We start from the raw sequence: 18505 nt of genomic DNA, 5'->3' as shown, positions 1-18505 counted from the left end.
TGCTCCTTTCAGCCCAGACGTACTGGTATGTCCAGACAGGGACACCCCTATCACCTTCTCTACTTCAGGGCAGAAGAACCACCCTGGGAAGCCGCGAGAGCTGGCAGGGCCACGCTGGCTGCCGTGGCCGTACTGGTTTGTGGCCACTGCTGCAGGCAGAGACTTCAGCATCGCTCTGCAAGCGTGAAGTTGAAAATATCTTTGCCCCCTCACCAGATCTATCGCTCCTTCCTCCAACTCACACCGTGTCCACTGGTTGCCCATCTGAGTAACCACAGATTTAAAAACTCCACATAAATGAACATTTTATTACTCGGACTATTACTGTTCTAGTTTTCCAATTATGAAACGGATCTGCCAAACCACCTCAGTCTTTTCTTGTGCTTAATTTATTTAAGAACTATGCCCAAGGGTAAACCAGAAACAACTCTACAAGCAGCTTTTCCCCTAGAGGTCAAGTCTATCACTTTGCCATGCTCTTATAGTTGTAACACTGTCATTTTTTTAATTGAATGCAGCATAATTAGCTGCAGCAAAAAAGTTTGTGAAATGCCCAGGGCCTGGGGCCCTCTGATTCCCATAAAGCTCAGAGCTGGATGCTCTGCGATACAATAAGCAATTTCCTTCATCTTTTAATGCCCTCATGAATCATTTATTGAGGCAGCCTTTTACAACAAAACCTCTCGTAAAACGCGGGGCCAGCACCAGCGGTCGACACACGTGAGCACGGACTTCACCGTTCACAAACCAACACACGCTCTGCAGCGGCCTCCTCATTTCAGTTACTTGCCTCTTCCTCTCGTCACAGAAAAGTAAGACTAAGGTCTCATCTTCCAAGACTGACCATGTCCTTTCAATTTTCTGATATGCAGCAAGCAAGAAAAAAGAAAGTAGAAAACCTGAACAGCTTAGCCCTTTAAAACTGCATATATCCTTTTCTTCCTCTGTCAAGAATTTGGTATCTTTTTAGTCTCCTAGAACTTGTAACACAAATTAAACAGTTGAGGGGTTTTTGTTGTCTGCTTTTTGTTGTTTGGTTGGTTTTCTTAATCTGAGGGATAATGTAAAATTTTCTGATGCCAACTCAGAAAATAATTTAAAATCCTGTAATGAAGTATTTTAATCAGAACACAAAATGAATTGCTGAAGAGTAAAACATCCTTTTCAATGCCTTCAAAAATATCTCAACAGTTCAATGACTGTTGTGGGAGCTTCAAGCTACTGAGCAGAGTCTCTGTTGCTGCAACAGTATGACACAGGAAGGTTTGAGGAACAAAATTGCTTATTTCCTCTCCTGATTCTTCTCCATGGCCTCTGTGTTAGTCATGAGAGTCAACCCAGAGCAACACCATCACCTCCAAGCCTGGAGGGAAAGCACAGAGAAGGACACTGCAATGTGTTAAAGACATTAAAGCAACCATAAATAGGAGCAGAAAACAGAGATTTCACAATAGTCACAGGCGGGAAGGAGGGACTCCTTAAGCAGAGTCTGAAAATGCCAAATCCCCAGCCGAAGAGAGCTCAGCAGGGATTTCTGGGACAGTTTCACGTGAGGGTTGGCAAAATTTGATTTCTTCTGTGTGTCCTTCTAATGGGACTGCTAATAAACCTTCAGGTTGTTCCGTATGAAAACAAATGTTGTTTTCAGTCAGCTACAATACAGATTTTTTAAAGACCCTCGAGATTATTGAGTGCACCCATTAACCTAACTCTGGCACTAAACCATGTCCCTCAGAACCTCGTCTATACATCTTTTAAACACCTTCAGGGATGGCGACTCCATCGCTTCCCTGGACAGCTTGTTCCAATGCCTGACAACCCTTTCTGTGAAGAAATGCTTCCTAATATCCAATCTGAACCTCCCCTGGTGCAACTTGAGGCTGTTTCCTCTCATCCTATCACTTGCTACTTGGGAGAAGCAAGCAAGCGCACCCTGCAGCACACGCTTAAAAGCACAGCAGGCCTTATGGCGCGGAAAGGAGTAACGCTGAAAATAATTTGGGAGCCCTGTCAGAAAGTCAGCCAAACACAAAGGAGATTTATGCTAACCTTGACATGCGATACGGTGGGAACTGCTCCTGGAAGACTGGATGTCTCTCTCTAAAAACATGTTCCAGCTCAAGCACATGCTGACTGCAGGAATTACTGTGCAAAATCCCAAATGTATGGCCTCTTCGTGGTCTGAAGCACAGACTTCATGGCCTAAACTGGACTACAGCTATATGATTACGATGTTCTCCACCAGCCCTCAACCTATTGACCTGGGCATTTATCAAAGAGGTGGGGGGGGGTGTCTTATTTTTAATTAGAATTAGCAATCTCCTTTAAAAAGGAACCATTACAATCCCATCATCTGTGGAAACTGCAACATAAGGACATGTTCTGTTAAACAAATTTCAGATTTTCTCAGAAACATACTAATAGGTAAAGAACACTGCCCCCTCCACAGACACATGCACAGAAGGGTACCCTCATTCAAGAAAAACAGAAAATGCAGGATTAAAAGGCTTGTTTCATAAAACGCCATGAAGTACCCTCTGCTTAAATCCATAAGCCAGCACCACCTTACCTAAAGCCTACTGATTAACTACGGTCATTTTACAAGTCTTGTGGGTTACTCTGGTGCATTAAGATTGCTGCATAATTTCTTATTTCTGCGTTTTGAGGCTGGCTGTAAGTGACATAACCAGTTCTCACGCCTCAGTCCTTCTACAGGACTTTCCCCCAGTGCTGTGAAAATGAAGCCTCCCTCTGCACTCAGACCAACCAGGCATCCCGCAGGGTGCCCTACAGCAGGGACCTCTCCAGAAACCCCCCCCGCAGAATCGCTTCCACCCATTTTCTCCCCGACCCATCACCTCTGACAGCAGTCCCCAGGCTCTGTGCCACAGATGAGCATGGGACAGGACTCAAATGAGCAAGCTCCAGTGGCCGGGAAGCCACTGGCAGCAGAGTGGGCACCCAGAGGTGTTGCCTGAGCAGCTCCATGTGCTGCAGCTGCTTTGGAGGGTGGGGAGAGCACCAGCTCGCAGGCTCAGCCGTGCTCGTCTCTTAACAGCTTCCGTGCCCAGAACAGAAGTATTAGGTTGGTGCAAAAGGAACTGCAGCTTTTGAATTGTTAAAATTTGCTGTTTGATATTGGAATCCATTCTTAAATAAATATGGTTATGTTATACACCATTTTCATGCGCTTTTCTTGCTTCATGTTTTTTTCCTACTGACCTATTACTTGCTGTTTGTTTTATTGTTATTGTATTCTATGGAAATGATGTTAGACAAAAACCAAATTGGAGCGATTTTTGTACTCGAGTTCAAAATGGGTCGTAAAGCAGCAGAGACAACTCGCAACATCAACAACACACTTGGCCCAGGAACTGCTAATGAACCTACAGCGCCATGGTGGTTCAAGAAGTTTTGCAAAGGGGACAAGAGCCTTGAAGATGAGGAGTGTAGTGGGTGGCCATTGGAAGGTGACAACGACCAATGGAGAGCCATCATCGAAGCTGATCCTCTTACAGCTACACGAGAAGTTGGCAAAGAACTCAACGTCAGCCATTCTACGGTCATTCAGCATTTGAAGCAAATTGGAAAGGTGAAAAAGCTCAACAAGTGAGTGCCTCAGGAGCTGACCAAAAAACAAAAAAATCATCGTTTTGAAGCGTGATCATCTCTTATTCTATGCAACAACAACAAACCATTTCTCATTCAGACTGTGACGTGCAACAATAAGTGGGTTTTATATGACAACCAGTGACAACCAGCTCAGTGGCTGGATCGAAAAGCACTTCCGAAAGCCAAACTTGGACCAAAAAAACGCCATGGTCACTGTTTGGTGGTCTGCTGCCAGTTTGATCCACTACAGCTTTCTGAATTCTGGCAAAACCATTCCAGCTGAGAAGGATGCTCAGCAAATCAATGAGATGCACCAAAAACTGCAACACCTGCAGCCGGCATCGGTCAATAGAAAGGGCCCAATTCTTCTCCGCAACACCACCTGACTGCACGTCGCACAACCAACGCTTCAAAAGTTGAATGAATTGGGCTATGAAGTTTGCCTCATCCGCAATATTCACCTGACCTCTCGCCAACTGACTACCACTTCTTCAAGCATCTCAACAACTTTTTGCAGGGAAAACGCCTCTACAAGCAGCAGGATGCAGAAAATGCTTTTCAAGAGTTTGTAGAATCCTGAAGCACAGATTTTTATGCTACAGGAACAAACAAACTTATTTCTCATTGGCAAAAATGTGTTGATCATAACGGTTCCTATTGTGACTAATAAAGATGTGTCTGAGCCTAGTTATAATGATTTAAAATTCACAGTCCAAATATTTCTACCAGGTGTTGTTGGACTCATACAGGGTCTGAGGCTGTCAGTACTACCAGTGCCTCTTGGGCAGCAGCAGCGATTTGGGAGCTCTCAGCCTTTTGGAGTAAAGGCCTGAGGCTCAGCAGACTCAGGCTGGTTATATTTCCTGCGCTTCGCTTGCTTGCCTTTTTTTATTTTCTAAGTGTGATCAGGATACTTCTCACAAATCTCAGTCTTGCTTTTTGAGTTACTTTGTATCTTCTAAACTTTAACTTGGGACTTGCACCAGAAAAGAAGATGGAGGCATTTCCCCACCAAGTTTGAGATTGTTCATATAGCAGTCATAGAACCATTTCAGTTGGAGGAGACCCTCAGGAACATCGAGTCCAACTATAACCTAACCTAACTCTAACACTAAACCATGTCCCTAAGAACCTCGTCTAAATGCCTTTTAAACACCTCCAGGGATGGTGACTCCACCACTTCCCTGGGCAGCCTGTTCCAATGCCTGACAACCCTTTTGGTGAAGTTTTTCCTGATATCCAATCTAAACCTCCCCTGGTGCAACCTGAGGCCATTTCCTCCTGTCCCATCACTTGCTTCTTGGGAGAAGAGCCCAACCCTCCCTATGCTACAACCTCCTTTCAGGTAGTTGTAGACAGCAATAAGGTCTCCCCTCAGGGGGTGAGTAGTATAAAATTTTTCATTTAACATCATTAAGCACAGGATATTAAGCACCAAAATGCCACTTCACCATTCACAGAAGATGCTGTCATTAGATAAGCTTCTCTGCAACAGCAGTACGGCAAAGAGATTGCTTTTCAAAGGTGGGATTGAGGCCGGAGACCCCGAGTAAAAGAATTTCTGTGCTGATGAATCGTAACAGGCTGCAAAAGAAATCTGTAGCAAGCTTTTAAAGCTCAAGTCATGAGCTCATGCAGTCCCTAAATAGCCTAACAATAAGCCACTTTGGGCTGACTTTATTTCCTGGTGATGGAAGTGAGACTGGAAGGGGAAAAACAGCGTATTCCTTTACTGGGCACAGACACTCAACACTACACATTTCTCTCAAAGCACAGCTACACAGTTCAGCACAACTCAAAATTGCACTGTGAGCTGCAGTGCCAAGTCCTGCTCCAGAGGAGGAGACTGCCAAATAAAATACTGCAAAAGAGTCAGCATTCCTTTGTAAATGGATGTACTTGATATGTGGAGGACTAAGTGTCCATGTGACTGTTAATGCTGAGCAAAATCTGGCACCGTGGATGAAAATATTGTTTGCATTTCAATTTGCCCTTTCCAAATGTAGTGGTATTTCTAGTGATGTTAGTTTTGATCTGGAGCACTACTTCACTCAACAAGAGACTTGCAAGAATGAGAAAGCAGAAAATTACTTTAAATATCACTAGAAAATGTAAATAAAAACTGTGCCTGCAAGTATAACTGGGCAGAGCTACTCAGGGAACCTCTTACAAGGAGATGAAGCACGGCACAGCCCATTACATCTCGTTATGACAGTAACACCTTCCAGCTTTTCCAGACATCCTGCAAGAGCCAGGCAAATGAGGATAAAGCCATCAGACCGCCCGGCTGCGACAGCTGCTGGCTGCGCTACTTTGGGGGTGGCACTGCAGCCCATCAGCTCCCCCGAGCCAGCTGGGTTTGCACCCAGATGCCACCCAGACGACAGCACCATCAGTTCTGCAAAACAAAACTGTCAGAGCCCACCTCGTTACCTTGTATATACACTTGTGTAAGTCGCTAAGGACTCCCTCTTCCTCCTCCTCATCCTCCTTTGTGGTCTCCTTTTCCTGAGCGAAGAGCCGCCGCCTGCCCGTCTTCAGTGGGACGTCGACCTCTTTTAACTTGTTGCGGAAGCCATTTTTGTGAACCACGCCGTTGATGAGTCCGTTTTTGGGCTCAAACCGGGGCAAGGAATGGAACCTGTAGGCATTCTCCGAATGTCCCTCCAAAGGTCCTTTCCTCTTCTCCAAGATTTCCTTTTCCAGCAAGACCTCCTTCTCCAGTTTCTTGTGCTCCTCGGGGGAGAGGGAGTCATAGGAGAGCAAGTACTGGCAGTAGGCTTCTTGCAGCTTGGCCAGCCTGTCCTGTGCAGTTTTGGGGATGCGCAGCATGTCTGCCAGCTTGTTCCATTTCTTGAGGTCAGTCACTTGCTGCATTCCCCCCATCTCGTTGATCAGCTGGACGAAGCAGGCCAAGTCGAGCTCGCAGCCTCCTGGGGTCCGTGTGTGCCAGGCAGCAGAGAAGGGGAAAGGGAAACACAAGACAAGGTTAGAAAAGCTGCGGGTGGCTCGCGACAAGCATGCTGCCAGGCTGGGCACATTCGGGACGTGCCACCCGTGCAGCTCTGGCCACTTGGGTCCCAGAGCAGGACTGTCCCTATCTCGTATGCCTCCTGCTAAAGACAGGCGCGTGGCACCGTTTTGCTAGCTTAATTCCTTCAGTAGATCATATTTTGCTATTTGTGACAGCTTTCCCCACGGTTAAATTTGCTCTCCTCCTCAAGTTTCATTCCCTTCTGTTCTCAGAGCACCCCCTGCTATCTCCTGACACGGGTCTTTCCCCGTCACTACCCAACGGTCAGGGAGACAAGAGTTACCCAGCTCTTTAAAAGTCCGCTACTCCCACCCTCCCCTTGCCCATCACCAGTCCTACATCTGGTTTATACCAGACAGAAGCAAAATAAGTATCAAGATGGGTACTGGAAATCAAAAAGACAAGTACTTATCCTTTCTGGAGGTGAAACATGGGTTATCTAATGTCTGCACAACACTTTGAATACAGTTAGTCTTTAAAAGGACAACAGTAACACCATTAATTTCACTACAGGTAGACAAATCCTTAAAAAAAAGACAAGGAAGGAGATGGGTTGTTTGGGGTTGGTGCCTGTAACTGCATAAAGAAGTTCCAGACACATTATTCTTCCAGTTTGAGGCCATCCATATTTTATACTCCATTATGTTTTTGTATGTTTTAAGATGACTAGCACATTTCACACTCCAGTCAAAAAATAAGAATAGAGGATTATACAAACTGCAGCATAAAAAGCAGCCAAATGGATGAGGAACAATAAAAGAAACATCATAAACACTCCCAAAGCACAGAAATAAATCATCAGTACAAAGAGTGAAGAAATGGACCAAAGACCACCTACGATGCAATAGGGCACTGCTGAAGGAAAAAAGAGAATTAATACAAAACTCGTGTCAATGTCACTGCCACCACATTGTCTCTCCTTCCCCTTTTTCTTTGAGAAAAGTAAAAAAAACCCATTACGCCATAGCCATTTCAGAACACTTAGAAATGCTATTGTACAACAGAGAAGTGCAAGAAGCAGCGTTATGGTAAATACTCCCTGTCGGACACACAGCTATAGTACATTAAGGGCCAGTTGTATCATCTCGCTTGCTAGTGCAAGCAGTATTACTTTCTTCAAACTACCTCGTGCTGCACCTCAGAAGCTCCACAGTTGATCCCAGTTTTCCTTCTTGCCTCTGCTTTCCCCTCTGCCCACCACTCGTGCCAGCGTGGTGCAGAGAGGGGCTCAGCGGCGCACACCTGCGTGCAGCATTTGGGGATGACGAGGGCCGCGCCGGAGGCAGAGAAGCTCACTAACGCTGCCCGCACAGTGCTGGGCAAAGGGGTGAAAAGAGGGGAAAGGTTTTTTGGATGCAGCAAAAAACAATGGCAAAGTTTTGAGGAGCTAAAGGCAAAGCTATGGGGTGACAGATTTATCCAATTTAGTAATTTTTTTGGAAATGAAACAACTTTCAAGCTGGCCTCTATTACAGGCTGTTACTTTTTTGGTCTTGTGTTTTATATGCGCAGTTCACAAATAAGCTGAAGGCAGAATTTAAGATGGCTTTCGATCCCTATAGATTCAGCAACCCGCATAAAGTTGAGTAACATGCTCCTAACCTCAAAAAAAGTGTGGTCCAGCTTTAATGTTATACATGTTCTCCAGCGGGACAAATAGTGCACACCCAGCTCAAGGTCCAAGTTTCAACACTGTTTATGAGCTATTCAAGAAATGTGATTTTCTCCTGCATCATGGAATGATCGCTCATAATCACTCCGCAATATTAGAGCTCGAGTAGCACATCATTCAACCGGAGCCTCACATATCTGGCAGCTCCTCCACAGGGCCAGCTACAGCTAAAGTTTACAAAATGGTCTCAATTATAATTCCATTTCACACAGTCACAGCTTTTGGAAGCATTTATATCTCAGGCTGATGTTTTCCAGGATTGGACTAAACGTGTTGCTTAAACCTTCCGTGAAAGGCTGAAGAAAAATGGAGGGGAGAATGTAAAAAAAAGAAAAAAGAAAAAAAAATAGTTTTAACCCCATTAAAAAGGCACTTTTAGCAAAATGGCTTAAATATGAGGCCTGGCACATGTTATGCAGAAATAGTAGTGTCTGACTTTTTTTTTTTAATTGTCTTAATTTCACTAAGTTAGAAATATTTTTAAATTGCCCAGTGAGCAATCTCGTTTAAAAAAAAAAAAATCTTAAAATCTTCAGGTATGCATTTAATATCAAATGCTGGCACTACACAAGTTGTTGGCAAAACTCCCACTTACTTCAATGGAAATGTGATTTGGCCCTGAAAGAAGGGATAAGTATGCATGTCTACTTAAATAAATTGGCATTTATCATCGCGGATTATTTTGTATCTGTCCTGCTGGAACCAACAGATTTCTCATCTTTGTACACCAATGACCTCCAGCTTCCTTTCTCCGTTTTGTTTTTAAACACAAGATGATAGGTAGGAAATCAACAGCGGAAAGGATACATAGGATGCAAATTTTGTAAGAGACCACTGTTTGCTCCAGGTATATAGCACCCAGCAGAATAAAATCCTCGCCTATTAATCAGGCTCTTAGATGCTTAAATAATACAAATAATTAACAGTAATGCCATCTTAATGCCAAGGTAAGGTATTTCATTAAAAAGTAGACATTGCTCCAGGAGTGTTAATCGAGCCAAGCCGTCTTGCACATTTTCTTCTCTCTCTTGCCAATGTAAATTTAATTCATTATTCTTCTCTATTAGCACACTACCATTGCAGGCATACAAAATGTTCACTTATTGCTGCTTGAGTAATTTTAATTTTCAGATTTACTTTAACGTTTTTGCATGGCTATTGCAAGAGAGCACTAACCCTCATTCCTTCTCCTTAAATTCTATCGCTTCTCTGTTGTGCCCTGCATCAGTTCACTATAAACTCTGCAATCTTCTTCTGTGCTCTAATGCCTTTACGCTCACCATATGTGATATAAAATAAAGTTTGCAAATGTGGGGGGGGAAGTCTTGTGAAGTTTAAACAGAAAAGTGTGTCCTTCAATCCAACTAGAGCTGATCGCTGCCTCTGATCGGATAACACCTCAAAGGCAAAACTCCAGCCTCAAGCTGCAACATGCAGGTCCCGTGAGCTCTGACTCAAACCACTTCAAAAACAAAGGGAAGGGCTAAGAAAAATTAGAAACATAAGTCTGCTACTATGTCACGGCTGCAAAGGCAGTAGAGATGGAGGTAGCTCATTCAATACTTCATTTGTATGCTGCTGTTGTCATGTTTTTACAAACTATTGTCACATTTTTGTCACGTGTCATATTTGACAGCAGACCATAAACCAAGAATTCTGTTAAATAAGTGATTCGCACTCAGGCATTAGTCCTGGCAGACACCTGGTGGGAGAAATAATGAAACCTCCATTTTGCAATCAACCACATTTTACTGCCTATTCTTGACACTTAACGGTTGTTAAATGTCAGCAGGTCACTGCAAATTTGTGATTTTAAGTGTCTGAGTACCCAAATAGAAGTCAGTTTCGAGATATTTTCTTTTCTCCTTAGTTAAATGCTTTTAAAGGAAGGGAAAAAAAAAATTTGTATTCAAGCTTGGCAGCAATCAGTTTGGAAAACATCTTTGGAAAGGTCCAAAAAATACTCTGATGCAACACTTAAAGCAAGGCTATCAAGATCCATAGTGGTACTACCTGCAAAAAGAAGCAGCAGGGAAAGGAGATCCTGAAATCTAGAAACTGAGAGCCCACATGGCATTTTTTTCCCTGGGTGAAATAAAGAGCTGGCAGAAGGAAGGTAGCGATACAAAGCCTCCCAGGAAAGCTCTCCGTCCGACAACCTACCTGCACCGTGCCTGAGAGATGGATAAAGAGAGAGATATCGTGCTCTGCAGTGTTAATTGAACAGGGGTTCAGTTAGGCATAAAGGCAAACGGAGCATAAAGTTGCATACGGACGCTAACAAGCAGCGACAAAAGGCCAAGGAAACCACAGCCCTTACCTATGAGTGGGAGTTCGTCCATGGTAATGCCCTGAGATTTGAGGTGCTTCTTGATACAGGCCAGCCGCTGCACGTTGGGTCCCCAGCGCCTGCCTAGCTTGTGTATGTGCTGAATCTGTGTCACAAACCGCATTTCATCGTTTAGCTTGCACTCAGGTCTCCAGTCTGGAGGAGGAATCACCCTGCACATCCCATACTTCTCTACCTGAGCTCGGACTGACTCAATGTATATCAGTGGGTCATGAAATTCCTTGGTGGAGGGCCTAAGGATGGGAATCTCCCCCAGCATCCCCCACCCAGACTTACTACTGCCCTTTTCGTGCTTTCCCATTGAGTCTTGTGGCTTGTGCAAGGACTCCGCTTGAGAGGTAGAACGATTTTCACAGGAGGCATTTTCAGTTTTGCCATGTGCTTGTTTCCCTGGCGTACTCTTTCCAGCAGTGGCTCTTTTCGGCCTATTTCTTTCCAAATTCTTCTCTGGCACTTCCTTTTTAAGGTGTCCATTCAGCAAAGGCTTTTCTATGGCTGCCTTTTTGCTGGCAGCTTCTGCCAAGTTGACGGCCCCTTTCATTCTCTTGGTGGGCGACTGTATTTTATCTATGTGATTCGTCTCTTCCAGCCTCCTCTTCGAATTGCGCAGCCCCTCCCTTAACTGTCTCCCCACCTCCTTAGTGCATGTCTTTTGGTTCAACTTGCCATTGACTTTTACACCATTAACAGCGGTATTGTTAGACTTGGATGCTCCAAGGGATAGCACCTGTTTGCGGGTTTTTGCATTGCTACTTTCTATTTTCCCTGAGATTGTGTGGTTGACAGGTGAACTGGGTTTATGGTGATTTAGTTTGGTTTCCTTGACCAGTTCTTTCTTGGCTTTGGTGTATGTGACAGTTCCCTTTGTCACTGTTGCAGTGTACTTCACAGTTTTGGACGGTGAAGGTCTGACTTCTCTCATCTTTTTGGCACTGGCTGCGTTTGCACTCGGAGATGACATTCGAGTGATCCCATTGACTTTAGAAACCTGTAATGCCAGGAGTGTTGCAGGGGGAGCAGAAGGAAGGAAACAGAAAACAGAGAAGTAAATTAATAATGTTACCACTCAGCCACGGTGTCCCAGCTGCTGGACAACCATACTCTGCAGTCCTGCCTCCTGGTCCCTTCATACAATCTTCGTATAACTGTTTTCACCCAGGCAAGAGGAGCGACTGGGCATTTATAATAAACAAATAAAATGGATTAAAAAAGAACTAAAGAGTCCCCAGAAAGCCAGTCTTGCTTTCGGAGGGTACAAAGCCTCTGACATTAAGAAGGGTATCACAAAACACAGGGAATCTGATTTACAAAAACTAATACTTTCATTATCTCCTTTTCTGGCCCTCAGACACTATCTCGTTCCCACCCAACTTCCCTTAAATGCATACACAGTTTACTACTTCTTAGCAGATAAACTAGACAGTGTATACTATCTAACTGGAATGGGTATTTTTTCCACAAAACACACACTGGGATTCAAACCAACCTCCTGTCTATACATACATACATATAAAACGAGATATTGAACACATTATGCACCCAACAGATCAGGATGGCCATGAAGGATCCAGTCTGTCATACATATTAAATCTTGGGAGGCACCTTGTTGCTGAAGTCATTATTTGAAAATAAAATGTATACAGTAGCTCAACGCATTTTTTAAAGTTTGATATCTGGGCAGTTTTGCTGACACATTTTTTTATTATATCATATTCATCACTAATGCGTCATTGCAACTAAGAATTGCTGGACTCCACTGCTTTCTGTTAGACACCGAGCTATGAAACTAAAATTTATATTACAACTATAAGCAACTCTCAAGCTTCAAAGGCAATTGTGACAGCTCACCACTGCCAAAACTAAGCCCCACTACTAAGAAAATGAAGGTCAAGTTTAAACCTGAAACACATTTCAGAGTTTAAACATTGTCTTCTCACCTCCTTAAACTGTTGTGAGTGCAGAAAAACACATACAAAAATCAGGAACATTGATAAAAGTCCTCAAAGTGAAAGCATACAGTAAAATCCCCCCTTATCAGCACTCAGGTGAGTAACCCCATTCCTGCAAAGTTATACTACTTCCCTGTGAGATTTCAAAATACCTGCCAAATTAGTACGCATGGCAGCTTCTCTCAAATAAATGCAAGAATTGTAGCCACTTCTAAAGTAGGGAAAAAAATGTTATAAAATCGAGATCAAATAGAGACTGAAGAGATCATGCTACGGTCTTGTATTACGTGACTTGACGAGAAACTGGAAACTGGGGGTTCTGCATACACACACGCACACGTATGTGTATACACACATTTACTGTGTGCATTTTCTCCTCTGTACTCCAGAAGCTGGAGCAGGAATTATGCCCTTTTAAACCCCATCCATGTTCTTGTCCTTTCTGTGCTTCCCAGGCAGAAACACTTAAGGAAAATCCAGTTAACTGATAACATGAGTTTTTACCTTGAGATTTCCAAAGACGTATGAGATACATCTGGAATGCAAACACTTGCTAACAGAAATGCATTTAGCCGTTTCCCTTGAAATTTAGGCAGTACTCTCCATTTGAAATGGAGGCCTGGGTTTTACAGTGCTTTTCCATGCCCCAGAGCAGTCCTGGGCAGAGAGCTGCTGAGACACTGCCTCCTGCCTGCAGCAGCCAAAACAAGAGCTTTACAAATAGCCAGGAACATCGATTACAGATTTCACCCAGACCAAGAGAGAAGAATTGATTGAGAACTGGGAGGGGAAGGTAATCTGGGTGAGGGTGATCATGAAATGAGTTTTCATTTCTAAGATGTAACAACAGCAGAGAAAGGGCAACGGACTTCAAACCAAACAAACAAATAAACAAACAAAACACCTGCAAAAAACCCAAACCAAAGCAATTCTCACTCAGAGGAAGGGCACAATGCACAAGCCATTATGCCTGGCCTGTTCACAAAGTTCTCTAATAACTGGAAAATTAGAAAAGAAATCACAGTAAAAACTAGAAACACAATTATGTGAGTAAGGGCAACTATATAGGAACAGAAAAAGCATGCATGGGTAAAATCAGAAAGGCCAAGGAGCTAAAAAGAAAATTCAGTTAGTAAGGGACATAAAATGAAACAGAAAAAAAATATATAAATGCCTTAAAAATACATACAACCACAACAACAAAGAAGCGAGGAGATGAACCACCACAAAACAAATGCAACAGTTTGGCTAAAGTGTTTGTGGTTTTATTGTATTAGCTTTCACCAAAGTACCACTGACTGAATACTTACCAGATATATAACATAACCAATTTCAGCAAAAGAGCTAGGAAGGCAATCCCAGCAAGCTAAAGTGCACCTAGATGACTTAAGGCATAGCTCCTGGAAACAAACTGAGGTCAGGCAGAGTCTACCTAATTTCAAACCCTAAAATCATTCTGGAACAAATCATCAAATAGTTAATTTGCAAACAAAAAAACTATAATAAGATAATGTTAAAAGCAGATAAATAACAAAAACAAAACAAAGAAACCTCCCGCACCCCTAATTTTGCCAAAATAGCACATCGAGCTAATTTAATCATCTTCTGGCAGACACCTGGCTGAGCTGGTAAAGAAGCGCCTCCACTTCAGTAGGGCTCCAGTCACTGTCCCACAGGACGTTCCATCAAACAAGTTCCCGAGATACGTCCTAGACATAATTATTCTAATGCAGCTTCACAGGGGATTTAATAAAGTAATCCTCAAGAGAAGTTATCATTGTCATAGTTCACTGCCATCATGAGAGAGCGTTTCAGGTGACTTTTCCCAGGGACTTGCCTTGGCCTTGGTTCTACCAAGTACTTCCATCACTGACTTGGGTTATTGTAACGTTTTCTAGTGACACACACCTGGAAGGGGCTGTAAGCACTCTGAAGACAAGGTCAAAATCAAAGGCAATCTCAAAGAACTTATTTCAGAACATTTTTACAATAAGAGGAAGTGCTATTTTTAGGAAGGACAAATCAAATACATGTAGTGGCAGAAGAACATTTGGGGAGCACACTGAGCTGCAAAACACGATAGCACAAAGCACGCAAATCACTTTCTGAGACCTATTATTAAGAATGTTGAAAGCAAGGGACAGGAACACAGGCTCTCCTATGCAGGGCGGGACCCAGTATTGGGCCCACACTGCATGAAAAATTAAGACAGTGGAACAAGTCCAAAAGAGCACAAAGTGCTCAGGTATTTGGAAAACATGTTCTTTATGAAAAGCCAAGGGAGCTGGGCTTACTTAGTCTGAAAGAGTATGGGACAATTCTGTAAGAGTCTTCCGATGCATAAGGAGCTCCAAAAAGAGACAGTAAATGCTTTTTCCATGTTCACTGGGAAAAGCGGGAGAAAAAAACCCTTTAATTGTCTACAACGATGGGCTCGGGCAGAACTAGGAAAACCTTCTCATTAGTAGAAAAGAAAAACACTGGAAGAAGCTGTCAATGGATGCTGTGGGGTCTCCTCTAGGGGAGGTTTTCCAGGTTTCAAGGAGGCCGTAGCTATATTACTGTTCTGTCAGGTACAGACAAGACACCACCTCAGAGTGAGCAGTCAAGCTGTGTGGAGGCACCTTGTCACTCCAGCCTTCCTATGATTTTTTGAAGAAGTTGTGACCAAATGTCTGAAGGGCCACCCGAGGCACTCCTTCAGCAAGGGGTGGTGACACAGGGCATGAGAACAAAACACAGGCATGGAGAAAGTGCTCATGGAGAAAGGCAAGATTCCCACAGCTACTCCTCCTCAAAGAAAAACATGCTGTTAGCACCATCAGCTTTAGGCCAGAATTAAAACTGCCAAGATACAAAACTCTGGAAAACTGAATTCATTAAGAAAACAGCAACTTATCACAACTGTTTAGAGTTGTTGGAATACCTCCACACAATGAAAGCTTAGATCTCTCAGGGCCAAATCTTGAACTGAGCAGGTACATAAGCTTCAGCTATCTAACCTCCAATCCTAGATTATGAGGACACTATTTTGAGTTTTTATTCAAACATTGTGAAGCTATTCCAATGATGAACAGGTCCTGAAGTAGAGAACACTTGGCTTTGAGTGTAACATAAGGAATTTGCCGTTTTCCTTCTGGTTTCTAAAGAGACCCCACAAGAAAGAAACACTGCTGAAAACTTTCTCAGGACCATCATCTTTCCTAGAAAGACGCAACATGATGGTTTTCATATGGTTCTCCCTCTTCCCTCTCCAAATGCCCACAGGTATCTTGAGTGTTTTCAGAGAGGATAGCCTAATGTTTAAGATACAGCAGTACTATATAGACCAGAACAGACCACGCTTCAAATGGGAATAAGCTGCAACAGATGTCTTCCAGCTAGAAACAAGTGGAACAAACAACGTGGTCATATCTCACCACCAAAACAGCTGGTGGATTCAGGATTTCACATTGACAAATGTGAAATTCTGGCTGGTCAGTCATCACCTACATGTTCCTGGTCTGTACTTGTCTCTGAGGACCCCTCAGACGACTGGAACCAAAAGAAACAAGAAATTGTGGTAGGCATTTTCTTACCTTTCCACTGTTGATATGTCTCCCCCCAAACCCAACATACACACACAGAGTCAGCCTAAAAAACTGGCCACACTGCCAGGTGCGCAGGTTCCCCAAATGGAGGTCTATGCCACAGCTTCATCCCAAGGCAGTGCTTACACTAAGCGCATAAGAAAGAAGTCAATTTAATTCAAATAGCAATAGCGATTGACATCAGCCTTACATGACTCAAAGTCTTGAGCTAAGGTGAAACTAGGGATACGAATAATCTTATCTGTGCTTTTCAGCTATCTTCTCAGTTTTGCTGACATATATTTGTCTTCAGACCACTCTTTTTCTCCACTTTACTGAACACTTGCCTTGCAGTAAAAGACAGTATGATAGATTTTAAATTTTATTGTCTTTTAAAAAGCAAATGGGACCAGCACATAGTCTTGCAGCAATTTGTTTGTTGGATTTGAACTGGTCTACATACACGCCTTTCCATAGCACCTAGGATCCATCCTCCAGACACGTACACACATACAAAATAAAGCCAACAAACAACTTGTTAGATAACAACCACAGTAATAACAGCAACATTAGCAACACCAAGAACAGTTTTGGTCCCAAACAAATTCAAGTTATGCAACCGATCTGGAATTCATTCATAAAAATACTCCTCTGTTGACAGTTTTGCAGACCTAAATTACCGTATTAGGCCGAGAGAGGGCCCCATTGAACTACATTTCCTTTGCCCAGAACCCCTTTGAAGTAGGGGATTTGGGAAGATAGCAAGGGAGGAAGAAAGAGAGAGAGGGGACACGTGACAGGTGCAAGTGCACACCAGAAAGCAAAGGAAGTGAGAGGAAAAAAGAAAATCTCAGCTCATTTCTAGCGTTCTGCCTCCATTTTCTGTAAGACTGAAAAAACCAACACACACATAAACAAACCACATAAATGCACGTGAACAAGGAGCAAAAACATACTAGAAGGAGGAGGAACATGTGGCTAGCACCCTGGGAAAACAACTCTCCTCTTGGAAAATACTGAAAATGTCAACAAGGACCCAGGACAAGGGAAATTCAGCAATGTCACATAATTGGTAAATCTAAGGTTTTGTACAAAGCTAAATATTTCTGTCAGTCAAAATGCATAATCCACCTTTAATTAGTTACAGCCACATTTTCATTAAAATTGGTAAGAAAGTACTTCTGTTACTGTGGGTTGCAGAAGAAAATTTCAATGCTTAACTATTATTTTTTTAAATCGTAATCTCAATTTACAGCCCCCTCATTTTCTGAAGTAGGAGGACACCACTCTGTGAGGTCTGTGTGGTGTGACTGTTGGTTATACTGTGTTGCTGTAGAATTTCTCTTCATTTTGCGTAGCACAATTGAAAACATCTAATACTCTACAAAGCAAAATCCACTTGGATTGTGGACAAAATTCTTCGACACCTGACTTTTCCCTTCCAGAACTATCTTCAAAAGTGACAGCAGTTGACTTTCACAAGAAATGTAACCATTCATACTTTGATGATACAACTTTAAAGCATTCCACGCAGGCGTTCGAGTGAGTTAAAATAATTAAGTAGTGAGTTAAAATAATTAAGTATGAAGAGCATCCTTACATTGTGGGAAACCTGTTCAATGTGAAGAGCACAGCAGGTCACAGCAAGGACTACAGGATGCTGGTAGTCAGAAAAAAGAAAGCAAAAGGATGCAAAAGAAGGTAGGCATTCAACCTGGTGACTAGATAAGCAAAAATTGACATGGAGGAATAAAGAACGGAAGTCCTACAGAGGTACAGAGAAATATACTGCCTTCAGGATCTTCAATTTTATTTCAAAGGTAATACAAATCCAGTGGAAGCATTTCAGAAGAAGCTAAATATCACAGAAGATTTCCTTGGCACAGAAGATTTCCTTGGCAAGAGCATCACTGGTTTACTTTTTGCTGTTTTTAATTTCCAAGCCTGTGGCTGAGAGGTACCATTTAAGGCCTTCACAGCCCTACAAGATGGCAATTCCAGCTCCACTGAAGTCCCGGCCAGCCTACTTAGAAGAAAAACCTTTAGATGCCAGCAAATAAAGACTATCTGTAATTGGCCTGTTGAGAATTAACCACTACAAAAAAAAGGCATAAGTTCAGCAAGCTTTCTGTACTGCATTGCCCTAGCTCACGTACCTTGCTAACCCAGCCCCAGACTGAATAAGGACACTGACCAGGGATTTTGGAAATCTTTTATAAAAACCTAATTGACAGTTGCTATTTTAGGAGGTCTTTGATCCAACCATCAAAAATAGATGGAGACGCATCCTGCCCAAACGCCAGTCACAAGCACTGAACG

General features: G+C 43.0%; 1 protein-coding gene across 4 annotated transcripts in view; it reads right to left on the bottom strand.

Moving 5' to 3' along the window:
- JARID2 (jumonji and AT-rich interaction domain containing 2) overlaps positions 1-18505 on the bottom strand; it is a 231367-nt gene that overhangs the window by 21960 nt on the left and 190902 nt on the right. For all 4 annotated transcript variants that reach the window (XM_065629999.1, XM_065630002.1, XM_065630000.1 and 1 more), the window contains 2 exons: positions 10639-11656; positions 6046-6545 (listed from right to left, as the gene is read on the bottom strand). In XM_065629999.1, coding sequence (XP_065486071.1) covers positions 6046-6545; positions 10639-11656 — 1518 coding nt within the window. The remainder of the gene's footprint in view (positions 1-6045; positions 6546-10638; positions 11657-18505) is intronic.

Source organism: Caloenas nicobarica, chromosome 2 (assembly GCF_036013445.1).
Source record: "Caloenas nicobarica isolate bCalNic1 chromosome 2, bCalNic1.hap1, whole genome shotgun sequence".
In the NCBI taxonomy this organism is placed as follows: Eukaryota; Metazoa; Chordata; class Aves; order Columbiformes; family Columbidae; genus Caloenas; species Caloenas nicobarica.
This window is presented reverse-complemented; position numbering and strand designations above follow the sequence as displayed.